This window comes from Sitodiplosis mosellana, unplaced genomic scaffold, assembly GCF_009176505.1.
Source record: "Sitodiplosis mosellana isolate CC-2019 unplaced genomic scaffold, AAFC_SMos_1.0 Smas_scaffold_1, whole genome shotgun sequence".
NCBI classification, from domain to species: Eukaryota; Metazoa; Arthropoda; class Insecta; order Diptera; family Cecidomyiidae; genus Sitodiplosis; species Sitodiplosis mosellana.
In genome coordinates, this window is record NW_022595244.1 from 5,140,168 (window position 1) to 5,152,537 (window position 12,370).

At 36.5% G+C, this 12,370-nt stretch overlaps 4 protein-coding genes across 6 annotated transcripts; 3 read left to right on the top strand and 1 right to left on the bottom strand.

The window, feature by feature from the left end:
- Window positions 1-1,379: 1,379 nt before the first annotated feature.
- LOC129568222 (chymotrypsin-2-like) lies at window positions 1,380-2,555 on the top strand. The gene is made up of 2 exons (XM_055445875.1): window positions 1,380-2,051; window positions 2,127-2,555. The coding sequence occupies exons 1-2, from the start codon at window positions 1,587-1,589 to the stop codon at window positions 2,451-2,453; spliced, it is 792 nt and encodes a 263-aa protein (XP_055301850.1). The 5' UTR covers window positions 1,380-1,586; the 3' UTR covers window positions 2,454-2,555.
- Window positions 2,556-2,680: 125 nt separating this feature from the next.
- On the top strand, window positions 2,681-7,288 carry LOC129568193 (transcription factor 25). 3 transcript variants are annotated; one of them, XM_055445845.1, is made up of 8 exons: window positions 2,717-2,892; window positions 2,946-3,580; window positions 3,931-4,095; window positions 4,264-4,466; window positions 4,657-5,556; window positions 5,639-5,809; window positions 5,946-6,343; window positions 6,420-7,288. In XM_055445845.1, the coding sequence occupies exons 2-8, from the start codon at window positions 3,434-3,436 to the stop codon at window positions 6,599-6,601; spliced, it is 2,166 nt and encodes a 721-aa protein (XP_055301820.1). In that variant the 5' UTR covers window positions 2,717-2,892; window positions 2,946-3,433; the 3' UTR covers window positions 6,602-7,288. The 3 variants fall into 3 exon arrangements, with proteins under 3 accessions (XP_055301813.1, XP_055301820.1, XP_055301826.1); XM_055445851.1 differs by having other exon boundaries at window positions 2,735-2,790; XM_055445838.1 differs by having other exon boundaries at window positions 2,681-3,580.
- A 512-nt stretch (window positions 7,289-7,800) lies between these two features.
- On the top strand, window positions 7,801-9,704 carry LOC129577896 (protein 60A-like). The gene is made up of 5 exons (XM_055465727.1): window positions 7,801-7,988; window positions 8,091-8,269; window positions 8,558-8,738; window positions 8,831-9,140; window positions 9,215-9,704. The coding sequence occupies exons 1-5, from the start codon at window positions 7,801-7,803 to the stop codon at window positions 9,638-9,640; spliced, it is 1,284 nt and encodes a 427-aa protein (XP_055321702.1). The 3' UTR covers window positions 9,641-9,704.
- Window positions 9,705-9,734: 30 nt separating this feature from the next.
- LOC129568212 (uncharacterized) lies at window positions 9,735-12,353 on the bottom strand. The gene is made up of 2 exons (XM_055445862.1): window positions 11,078-12,353; window positions 9,735-10,957 (listed from the first exon to the last, which is right to left on the bottom strand). The coding sequence occupies exons 1-2, from the start codon at window positions 11,699-11,701 to the stop codon at window positions 10,037-10,039; spliced, it is 1,545 nt and encodes a 514-aa protein (XP_055301837.1). The 5' UTR covers window positions 11,702-12,353; the 3' UTR covers window positions 9,735-10,036.
- Window positions 12,354-12,370: the final 17 nt, after the last annotated feature.

Genomic DNA, 12,370 nt, shown 5'->3' on the forward strand with positions numbered 1-12,370 from the left:
AACCGTTCGAATATTTTGATGGTTTGTTTCCGAAAATTCAATCAATAAAAACACTAATACTACGGATGTATACGCCCGATGCTGTAAACTCACTCATAGAAAATCAAGGAATAATCACAAAAAACTTTCCATTTTTGGTTGAATTAGAAGTGTTAGCTTTTTGTCCTATTTCAAGTTCTAAGGTTCAACATATTATGACTATATTCAAACAACTTACTGTTTTTGAGTTTGAATTTTCCGAAGATTCCGAATATACATATCTACAAAAGTGTCTAAGCACTGACTGGTCCTTAAAATACACCAAAAGTCGGTGGATTAATTCGTCAGGAAGAGATTTTTTCCCGGTCATGTTAAAACGTAAAAACACAACAAATTGGCACATAGAACACGAATTCTGCAGGTCTTTCTAATAATTGGAATATTAATTATTTTTCATATTTTTCCTTCTTTTCTAAGTTAGTTTTTCTTCATAAATAAAAACGATATAGCAAAAGACAATAAACATATACATATTACAATACAGACGTTGTTTCCATTAGTTTTAATTTAGGTTTTAAAAAGGCACGTATACAAATCGTATCGCATTTCAGAATGAGGTGAACATTTCTTTTCATACATATGGCGCTGATGCCACGAATTTTTTCCGTTTTTATTTGTGAAGTAAGTACAATTAAACTCAAAACGACGAATAAAAACCGCTTCATCTTGAAGTACTTACAGTTATCACTTTGAAACGTACAATAATCTTTTGGACAGAAAATTGAATACGAACTTTCGTTCAAAATACAGGAGCTTCATATCCAAATTCTATTTATATTCGCTATTCTGCTACAAACCACAAACAAATTGTAAAAACATCAATAATTTATTAATTTTTTGTTGAAATTATTTTTTAATATTTCTGAGAAGGCACGATTTAATCGAGAAAATTCAAGTAAAAGTCTCTTCCCTCGACGTTGATAATAAATATTGTCATGTAGAGAATTAGCTAAATATAAGTCTTTATTTTAGGACTAATAGCATAAAACTGATTTATTACATTACAATGGTTACTATAATTTTACTGATTCCATTTGATAAGCCTACTTATCCTACAGTCATTCGTTTTTTGTCTTGTTATTGTTTCAAATTGAATTTATCTGGAAACAAATGTATGAATTCAATCGATATTTCACAATCAAATTCAATAGTCATTTCGACTAGCTACCGATTGCAAATATATTTGAAGTGTGTTTTGTTGGCAGATTATCGAATTCTCTTGTCTAAATCTTCATACAAAGAACAACGTGTAGCATTCTAACAAGAGTTGCCGCGTATCACTCAACTTTCATTTAATACTTACGTCTCATACATTGTAGATATAAGTGGGCACTTTCAAGTATTTTCCAAACAACAGTCTAGAGAGTGGAGAGTCAACGTCCAACGTCATTTTCTGATAATCAATTAAAATCAGTATAATCTTTAGGAATTTTAAAAAAATCCAATGTATGTTTATTGTTACAATGCGTGTAGAACCGCCGTGAACCAGAGGTATAAAATCAAGTGTATTTTAAGGAGCTACAATTGAACAAGTGATTTATTTTAAAATGAATCGTGCTCTATTCGCGGTTGTGTGTTTTGTATTGGCGTTTGCAGCTCCATCAACTGGCAAAGATGTACTTGAAGGAACTGATGTGAAAGAAGGTGATTTCAAATATCAAGTTCTCTTATATTATCCAAACCGTCATCCTATATGCGGTGGTGCTATCCTGAATGAATGGTACATTTTAAGTAGTGCCCAAGCCACTCACCAATATGTCGAAAAGCTGAATAAATTGGTCATATATCTTGGCACAACGAATACTCGTAATGTGCAGCACAAACGATTAATTTCCGAAATAAAAATCCCGAAAGAATTTGTTTTTGGTGAAATACATCACGATGTTGCGTTGGTACGAGTAAGACGAAAAATTGAATTTTCTGCTAATGTTCAACCAATTGCACTTCCAACGAATGGAGACGTGTTTGACGGAATCCTTCTATCGAGTGGTTTCGATTTTGCCCTCAAACCAGTAAGTCGATGAAGCAAACTACAATTTAAGATGAGTAAAATTATGCGAAAAAATATTGATTTATATTTTGTCTAGGTTGCTGACCACTTTCCAATAGTATACAAAGATGATCAATTACATTACCACAAAACCTCGATGATTCCAATGGATGAATGCAAAAACCTATACGGCAAAACGTTTTATCGTGATCGACCCCCTTACAATATCACCGATATTATTTGCACGGTGAACAACCAAGGATATAGCTTTAATCCTGGCTGTGAAGGCAACCCGTTGGTTGCAAATAATATACTTTATGGTTTGGCTACAACAAGGGGTCCCGAAAAACTTCCGAATCTTTACACAAAAGTATTTTCACACAAAAAATGGATCGAAGACAATTCGGCTGTGGCAAAAGCATAATCGAAACCAAATTTGCAACAAAGTGATGAAAATTGACTTTGAATGTGACGAATTTGCAGATATTTTTTTCAAACCAATAAAATCGATTTGATGAATTACAAAGAGCTGTATTTTTCCACTGATAAGATAATTTTAAACCAAAAATTTCACATCATTCAAATTTGTGTACTAAAATTTGTTTGTTTTTGTCGACCGTCAAGAGATGGCGCTACGGTCAAACACACTGTGAGTTAGATTTTTGACAAAAGGTAAATGATTGAAATGTTTTCATGTCGTAATTTGCACGTATTGTGCCGCGCAGCCACCGACACTCGATTCACTGCATGTAGAGTCGTTTGTACTGATATCATGTTATTTATAGAGTGAACAAATCATAAGAGCCTGCATACGAACGAACGAGACAACAGTCGTGATGAACTGGATCTCTTTGGTTTTGATGGTGTGTGAGTTTCTTTTTTAGTCTTTTGTCATCAATTTCATCTATATTTGCAGTCGATGTTTCTGACTGAAGGAAAAACACACATTGATTTACGGGGAAACGCATCAAAAGCGAAAATTCTTTGGAGAAAATTTACAAGCTTATTAAAAGCATTCGAACAGTGAACACATACATTTTTCGTGTCATTTTGTCAGTGAAAAATTATTTTTGTCAGAAATTATCGATGAAAACGGAGAGAAAAAACCATATGCTCGACTAAGAATATTATTGTTATTTAGTAGAATTTCTAACTAGCAGGATTAAGTGGAATTTACTGAAAAAAGGTTAATTACTATTGTGACCGAAAGAAAGGTAGTGCACTCATACGATTTCAATTTGTAAACAAGTGCACAAAGTGTTGGGTAAAAGTGTGAAGCTCCAGAACGGAATTGACATATTAAGAGTGTCACCGTGTCATTGGTTGACCTAAAAATATTGGGAACGAAACAATCAGGGTGTTTGGGATTTTGGATGTGCCAGAACAAAAGGCAATGCGATAAAGATGTCCTCACGTGTTTTGAAGAAGTTGCATGGCGACAATGATTTGGAAGTTCGCGAGCAAGACGCCTCCGATCTCGATAATGACAACAGTTTCATTGGCAGCAGCGGAGCTCGTAAGAAGCAATTTGATGGAAATCGATACGATTTGGTAATTATTCACGCACCTTTTTATTCAAATTAAAATTAATTTGGCATTATCGTCACCGAATCGTTCATTTTCTATGGCATTTTTTATTTGGTTACGATTATTTGTGTTTGATTATAATGTACAGGCAGCACTCAGCTGATGTTATTGTTGTTGTTTTTGTTATTGTTGTGCAATATTTATCATGCGCACGAAACATCTACCGTAGAAGAGCGAACCAAATAATAATACAACGTCGCAATTAAAATATGTTCTTTTTTGGTCGTCGGTTCACAATGAAATTAATCGGACGTGTGTTATTTTAGAGTCAATTTTTTTTCCAATGCGTAATTATTTGTTTTGAATGTTTGCAGTTCCAACAGTCGATGTCGGAAAGTGAAGTGAAAGAGGATGACAATGAAACCGAACACAATTCGACCGCTACACCAAATCCGGACATAAAGAAGAAACGTAAGAAGCGCAAGAAACGCAGTGGAAAACATAGTGGATATCATCGGAGTAGCGAAGATAATGCTGATGTACGTATGAAAATGTGTTTTTTTGGTTCTATTTTTATATTCACACATATATTCGTGCGAGGTGCTTATGCATGGCAGCAAATGTGTTTTACTTTAATGTATCACCGTGATTTTTGTGTCAGTCATAATAAAAAGAAGATGTGTTTGTTTACATTGGATTTTGCGTAGGTCGATGAACTTGCTCGCACCTTCAAGAGCTTTCATTATCACACGATTAACGATGAGAATACACCGCTTCCAGCAAACCAATCGGCTGCCAGCAACACGAACTTGTTATCAACCAAGGCGTTGCTTTCGATTCAGCATAAAAACTTGAATCCATCGTTTGAAATGAAACGAATGTTTGGCAGCAAAGTGGTTCAGTTGAAACAGTAAGTGAATTTGATTTCAAAGTGATTTGTAAATCGTTTTTGATTTGTTTATTTCAGTTGATTGCATTTAATTTCCAAGAAACGTTTTAATCACATTTCATTTCTGAGAAAGAGAATGATTACATCATCAAGATTTATCTTTGAGTAGTTAGTACTTCTTTATGAACAATCGCTTTTGTTATGTTTGCAGTTCAAATGATCGTCGAAATGGCCGTGGTGGGCGAATATTCAAATCGACATGGTTGGTGACACCGAAAGATAATTGGCCACCAGCCACAAAAACGGGTCTTTCGATGGTTATTGACTATTCGAAATCGAATGAAACAGATGAATCGACCTGTAGTCGCGGTGCATCCAACCGGTTGAACCCAGCCAAAGGAGTGCAGTGGTTTGTGTTTGAGCATAGTGTGACTTATCGTCAATTGCAACAGAAATTCTTGGCTGCCGTCGAGAGCATGGACTCAGATAATATCATCAAAATTATCAATCAACAGCCGTATCACGTGGACTCGTTGATTCAAATGAGTGAACTGTGCAAAATGTCCGAAGATCATGCCATGGCATCTGAACTCATCGAACACGCAATATTGGCATTGGAATCGGCATTTCACTCATCGTTCAGTTTGACCACTGGCAATTCACGACTTGATTATCGCCGGCAAGAGAATCGTGCACTGTTCATTGTTCTATTCAAACATGCTCAATACTTGGAGGGACGGGCTTGTGCCCGCACTGCTTTGGAGGTGGCCAAGTTGATTCTAACATTTGATCCCATAAATGATCCGCTGGCCATGATTTTAGTCATTGACTATTATGCCTTACGAGCCAAACAATATGAATGGCTGGTGCAGCTGTACGACGAACTGGAGAGTTCAAACAATTTATCACAACTGCCAAATATGGCCTACTCATATGCACTGGCACTGTTTTATTTAAATAAAAATGGCAATTTGGATTTGGCTGACAAAGCAATACAATATGCAGTCCTCATGTTCCCTGGTGTGGTTAAACCGTTGCTGGATGCGCTATCGGTGCAAGTTGACTCTCGTGCCAATTCACACAAATACATTTCGTCTTCAGCATATGACAAGTAATTCATATTTTATTTGGGATAAATTTATTTGTTTATTATATTGAAAATAACTGATATTAATCTGATGAATTGTTCACAGTCAACCAGCGGCTTTGCAGCAGCTCACATCACTTTATGTATCACGTTCAAAGACTGTTTGGCGTGATACAGACATTTTACCTTGGTTGTCACGCAACGTGAACACGGTGCTGGATCGAGTAGATGAAAAAGATGCGATTGTAAATGAGTACAGCACCAAGAGAAGTCAACGGTAATTTGAAAAAAAAAACGTTCATTTGCCTATTTGATCTTCTCAAAATAAGATATTCACCCTTTTTCTCCTAACTTTTGTTTCAAATCCATTCTTTTTTTCGCCATTCTGTACCATCATTTTCTTGGTATTTCAGGTACAAAACACCACCGAGACCAATTTTGCGCCACATTATTCTGTCTGATTTTAAAGAGAAGGTGCCATTGGCACCGTTCATCAATCAAGAAACTGAACCAATTGTGATGTACGATCCCCTTCCACCGCTTGATTCAATCAATATTTATGCAAAGCCGACATTGACACCGCAATCACGCCTGCTGCCAGATGCTTCGCCATTGTCAATGTTTTTCCAATCGCTTTTACCAAATTTCAATGTACAAGGTGGCCGATTTGTTGCACCAGAAGCCATACCGGGTGTACCAGGTGCTCGGAATGCTGATCCGAATCGAGACCCGGCCGTTGCATGGGATGAAAATGTTGCACATGATCAACACCTTATGGATGAACTAAGACTTATTGATGAAATTGACAACGGTAAGTGGATATGATTCAGAAAACGCCTTGGAAAATACGAAGAAATAAATTCAATTTATTCTCTTTTGCACTACAGTTGCTGCTACAAACAACGAACTGAATCAGCCATTCATCGAGCTCCGGAATTCATTAACATCCGTTGTGGACGCGATGCGCGATTTCTTATCGAATATTCGCGTTCCCGAGATGCCAAACGATGCCGATGTGGATGAAAATGAGAGCACCGATGATGGTGCCAACGACAATTACTTGACATAAATTTACTTGAATAAACAAAAGCCACCGAAAATGGGAATTGCATCAATCTCAATTGATCTGTGCTCCACAGCATACGAACACTCAATACTGTGGTCTTTTTTAAATTGTTTCTATTCTCGCCCCGTTTTTAAAATCATTTTACTGCTAAACATTGTCGATATTTCAACTGATAAAGATATAGTAGAACAACATTCATTTTGCACACAATTTTACTCAACAAACAAAACGCAAAGTGAAAAATAGTTTATGCAACAATAAAAGAAAAAAAAACAAGTCCGTATGTATTTGCCCAATTCTAAATATATAAAAATTGTTTTGGATCATTTTTCGAGTTCTTTCAGAAGAGATGAAAAAAAATATTTGAGAAAAAAAATTGTTAATGAAATAGTTTACTTCTAAAAATAAAATACGAACCAAATATACTGCAAATAAAAATCCCTCACACTAAATTCCACATAAAAAGAAAACAATTGCAAAATATATGTGTGCAAAAACATTGGGGAAAAAAACAAACAAAGAATATCTTTTTATTGTAAGGCAAAGAGACACCGTAGAATTTGTTCTTGGAAAAGCCACACGCATTTTTAGAGGCCCCTTTATGAATATTTACTGAATATTGTGTTTCCAACATTTACTAAAAAATATCATAAATAAACTGGTACAAGAACACATTTCAAACAGTTAAAACGCACGCATTTTTTTAACTTATTTTGCCTTTTGACCTTTGGTTCGAGAGTTTAATCTATACGGAGCAGGTAAAGTGTTGCAAATATGAGGATTTGGTCATTAAAAACTATGCATAATCGGAACTTTTTGAAAATATGATTATTTTTCAAACGGATTAACTGTAAGTATATCAGGCTACAAATGTGCATAATAATAAGCAAAATGTTTGTCACAACGGTATGCGAGATGGTGCTATTGCTCGTACAAGTGTAATGAAAATGTTCGTTATATAGAGCAGCCTGAACCATGAGCCAATTTAGTACTCTTTTGTCTGTGAAACTACTTACATCACAGCCAAACAAACCAGGAGACCAAGAGTGATAGCTACAATAGAGTAATCGAAGAAGCAACCGACATTTTTCTGAGAAAAAAATTGACGAAGTTTTTCAACACACTTTTGAATTGAATGCAAAGAAAATATGTTTGGAACAAGTTCTATGGTTTTTTGGACGTTAATTATAATTACATTCCAAATGTATGGTGAGATTGTGCTCGGTTTTTCTGGGCTGTATGGTGATAATGGGATTGATCAGACGATTAAGAAGAAAAATATTCCACGAGCCGACATTCAGCGTATCAGAAGCCATATTCTGGAAATGGTTGGACTGCCAAAGCGTGAACACTTTCACCATAAAGTTCATCACAATCGATCAACTGCAAGGTAAGTTCAATGAAAAAAAAAATCATCAACTCAGAGTCTGAGTGTCCAAACCTAAGAAATGAAAGTTCCATCGATGCTAATGACCGATCGAAAAAGTTACAGGAAATCGCATAAATCGGTGCCAAAATTTTTATGGAAAATCTATGAGCGGTTGAGTGAAGACGAAGATGAACGATTACACCTCAAGCAAAATCGGTTGAATGAGGAAAACGACGGATTCACCGATGAACATGATAGAATCATCGAACTGAGTGACACTATTATGACATTTATGAATAATCGTAAGTAATGCGGCAAAGAGGCACTAAGTACATAGTAGAGCGTGCTATGAGCTGATGTCATCAGCACTAACTAACATCAGTTGCTGATATCAGCTACTGACGAGTATGCGTTGAGTTGTTTTAACTCATTTGCAGTATAAAAATGTGATCGCCAATGGCTAGATACCTTGTTGGATTCCGTTTTTATACTGTAAAATGCTGCTGACATCAGCTCAAAATACGCTCTGATCTCTGATACATAGACATTTTTTTTAATATTGTTCTTGAATTCTTAACAACACACTCTAGGTAATGCATTTCCAAATCCTGAAAATGAAACTCGCTTATCGTTCGATCTATCTGGGGCACATTTAAATGGAATCGAGCTAATGATGAGTGAATTGCATCTATTTAAACGACAACTGCCGGAAAAACATTTTGCTTCGAATCCATGCGTGATTACTATTTATGCGCTAACTTTTCCGAATGGGTAAGTCCTTTTCAATATATATGTAGAACTGTACATTTCTGGTGGGTTTCGAAACAAATATCATTGTCTATTGTCTGGTATTATTGATTTAGTGTTAAAGAGTTACATGCGATTCAAACGGCCGAAACGACCGTCGGCTTCGAAGGATGGATTCAAATCAATACCACATCAACGTTCAGGGAATGGTTGACCGAGAAAAAGTCAAACAATATGCTGTACATAACAGTTGAATATGAAAATGAATTGGGTCATCTTGACACTCCATCCATCAGTGTGAACTATCTGCTGAGCTATACGGATGGAGAACGTTTGCCATTCATTACTGCCTACTTCGAAAATAACGAAACGAACGGTCATGTTTTGAAGCACGGGTCTCTAAAGCAATTGCCCAGTGCTACCACGGTAAGAAATGACCTAAACACAACTTCAATCTTAAAATTAAAAAAAAAACAATTTTTACTTTTATCTTTTAACAGCACCGCCGTTCGAAGCGTAGTACCCGCTCCTTGAAGCCGAAGAAGCCGAAAAATTCGAAATCATCGTCACGAGTAAATCATTTGTTGCACCCAAAGAAATCGACCAGTTTTAAAGGGTGCTCAAGACATACGTTGTACATCACATTCAAGCAATTACGATTTGATGATTGGATTTTTGCGCCGGCTGGCTATGAAGCCTATTATTGTGCTGGATCTTGTGATTTTCCGTTTTCTCATCATGTCGAAGTGACCCGTCATGCAGTTCTTCAGGAGTTAGCTCATCTAATGATAAGTCATACCATACCAAAGCCTTGCTGTGCACCATCCAAATTACAACCCGTAAAACTGCTGTACGAACAAAGTGAAAATAATTTTTCGATTAAAAAGTACCGTGGCATGATTGTTACCAAATGTGCGTGTCAATAGAACCACATGCACGACACGAAGTTTGCTATTAGGTAGGACAAAAGGAAAAAAGCAATTCAATTTAGAGAAGGAAAGTGAACAAATACACGATGAATTGTTTATGTATCGACATTTCGATGTAAGTTTATTTTTGAAGCCAACGAAATGTTTATTGACACAAAATAGCGGCGTAGTGTACCAGACAATGAAGCCATTATACTAAATCGGTGTAACTTTGGATGTTGAACAAATGACGGAATAAAATGAATATGAAATAACATGTTCAAGCGAAAGGAAAAAAAATACCGTTGATGACTATGTAGTAGGAAAATAGATATAGAAAATGTGTGTGTGTGTGTGTAATAATAATAATAATGAAGACTTAAAATAAAAACAGATGAAAAGGAATGATATAATTTAGTTGATGAGATTCTTTTTGAATGCAACACATATGAAGACGTCTTCGATCACAGGTATCAATTTGTTTGGCATTTTATGTATGTAGAATGTTGCTTTCCATGCACCGTTGAATTTGTGTTCGACCACTGTTGTGAAGGGGTGCAAAATTTCACCTAAATCGGCCACATTTTTGGGTGGTGTTGAGTTTTCGGCTTCCTCATCACCATCACTATTATCGTCGCTTGATTCTTGGTCGGTGTCAACAAATTTCGAGCAATTTTCACAGCAAGCAATTTCAGCACGTTGAAACTTTTTGTTGTTGTCTGTCATTTGGAATCCGACAACAATGGAATTGAGTTGCTTGTGATGAACCATGAAATCAATGATACTAATCAGCACTTGACATCGCTTGTGACTTTTTTCGTTTAAACCATAAACCACGTACAGCTTGAGATCAGTCAATCTGGGTAATGGAGCCGGGTTTTTGGACAGTTTGAAGACATTTTTGACCTCGTTCTCTTTGTTCAAACACCAAGTGAGTGATTTCAACTCTTTGCAATTCATGATGTACCCAAGGTTTGATTCGCTGGCCCCTTGTTCGATATCAACACTGAGTTTTTCGATTAGTTTGCTGGGTATCATAAATGCTGATAAAGTGTCAGCCGATCGACACGTCATCTGCAAACATTTTAGATTGCTGAATTTCGGTGGAATGTTGTTCGAATGGACACATGCCGGCGGAGCTGATCGGTGAGTGTAAATCACATCCAGTGCCTCCAAATTTGGCAACATTTGATCGATGTACGAAATGTATTCGGTGGTGATTTTGAGTGCCATTCCGAAAATGTCACGACATAGTCGCAACCCTTTCAATTGCGGATTGTTTTTGATGAAGCGACGAACATTTTTGTTGCTGAAATTGCAGTCGATGAAATTCACCTGAAAGTTTAGACATTTTTTTGTTTGAAATTATTTTTTTTCACACAGTGAATTTTTTGATCAATTTTTTCTGCCAAATAATGAACACAGACTAGCTTTAGAAAATCAATTTACACTCACAAGCCCAAAATGTTCCAACTTTGGTAGTGGTCGTTCGATGCACGCCGTGTTGGTAACGGATTGAACCATTTCAAGCTCCAACGAACGCAAATTTGGACACCATTTCTCGAAATGCGAAACCGTTGCACTCAAATGACACTGTGTGAGCGTTAAATGAGTCAGTCGCGGGAACCTTCTGTAGATTGCCATGCGTTTATCCATCTCAATGAAATGGAGTTCGGTGAGTGTGGCGCTGCAGTATTCAACTATTAAATTATGCATGTCTTTATTGTCACGATGATCGGACGAATCGAATTCCACACGCAATTTTTTGATGAATTTGCCGAAGTAGGTGAACATATTTTCATAGCGCTCGAATTTGTCCTCATCGTAAATTTCGTACACTCGAATCGGAAAGTGCATCTTTTGGTATTGTTTCTCAAATATTTCCATACAAACCGGGATGAAACGTTTGCACGATGCTGCCAAATGTGCCAAATCATCAATTTCCAAATACGCGCAAATTTTGAGCAGACATTTATCATTCAGGCTGGTGACTTTGAGCGATTTTCTTTCCGACGAACCTTTTGGTGATGCAGTCTTCTTTGCCGGTGGCATCTTCTTCTTCATTTTTCTGCGACCCATTTTGCAAACAGCTTTTGATGGTTAGTTTGGCTGTTTTTCACTGTTTTTTTTGATTCGGTAAACTGCATCAACAATAGACTTTTTTTCCTGGTAAAATAGATCAGAAAATTATTATTCAACGACGATGTACGATTAAGACATTCGCGTAATGGACGACGCAGATGACAGTTTGATTTGCACTGAATTCTTTCGTTTTGAAATTATAATACGTCGCACGGCGTTCGACAGTAAACGCGCGTATTGCGTTGTCTCGCTTCAACTTATAGTGTGCTAAGTGCGAAAAGCGTCGCATAAGTATACAGTGGTGTTTGTGTGTACGCGCCAAAAACTGACCAATCGATTGAACGAGAGAAAATATTAAGACCCTGTCACATGCATAAGATTGCAAATGGAATCAATACATAACCAATGTTTTACGAACAATGGACATTGAACATTGACAACGATACCGCTTTTCTGGATATCGTTCAATCAATATCATTGTTGACAATATTCATCCCCCTCATTTTGAGATTATCAACTTATTATTATGAATCGACTGATTGTGAAAAATTAAAACATGTTTTTGTTTGAATTGTTACATGTATCTTTTCCTGACTAATGACAACAAATAAATTAGTATGAAGGAACAAAGTTACTTTTTGTTCTGTTTGCTCTACTTACCCTTGT

What these genes read in the sequence shown, in the direction of transcription:
- LOC129568222 (XM_055445875.1), top strand. Translation starts at nt 1,587, where the DNA reads ATGAATCGTGCTCTATTCGCGGTTGTGTGTTTTGTATTGGCGTTTGCA. An exon ending in TCGATTTTGCCCTCAAACCA is followed by an intron (nt 2,052 to 2,126) that starts GTAAGTCGATGA and finishes TATTTTGTCTAG; the next exon opens with GTTGCTGACCACTTTCCAAT.
- LOC129568193 (XM_055445838.1), top strand. Translation starts at nt 3,434, where the DNA reads ATGTCCTCACGTGTTTTGAAGAAGTTGCATGGCGACAATGATTTGGAA. An exon ending in AAAGTGGTTCAGTTGAAACA is followed by an intron (nt 4,467 to 4,656) that starts GTAAGTGAATTT and finishes TTATGTTTGCAG; the next exon opens with TTCAAATGATCGTCGAAATG. An exon ending in TCGTCTTCAGCATATGACAA is followed by an intron (nt 5,557 to 5,638) that starts GTAATTCATATT and finishes AATTGTTCACAG; the next exon opens with TCAACCAGCGGCTTTGCAGC.
- LOC129577896 (XM_055465727.1), top strand. Translation starts at nt 7,801, where the DNA reads ATGTATGGTGAGATTGTGCTCGGTTTTTCTGGGCTGTATGGTGATAAT. An exon ending in TATGACATTTATGAATAATC is followed by an intron (nt 8,270 to 8,557) that starts GTAAGTAATGCG and finishes AACACACTCTAG; the next exon opens with GTAATGCATTTCCAAATCCT. An exon ending in GCGCTAACTTTTCCGAATGG is followed by an intron (nt 8,739 to 8,830) that starts GTAAGTCCTTTT and finishes TTATTGATTTAG; the next exon opens with TGTTAAAGAGTTACATGCGA.
- LOC129568212 (XM_055445862.1), bottom strand. Translation starts at nt 11,701, where the DNA reads ATGGGTCGCAGAAAAATGAAGAAGAAGATGCCACCGGCAAAGAAGACT. An exon ending in AGTTGGAACATTTTGGGCTT is followed by an intron (nt 10,958 to 11,077) that starts GTGAGTGTAAAT and finishes CTAAACTTTCAG; the next exon opens with GTGAATTTCATCGACTGCAA.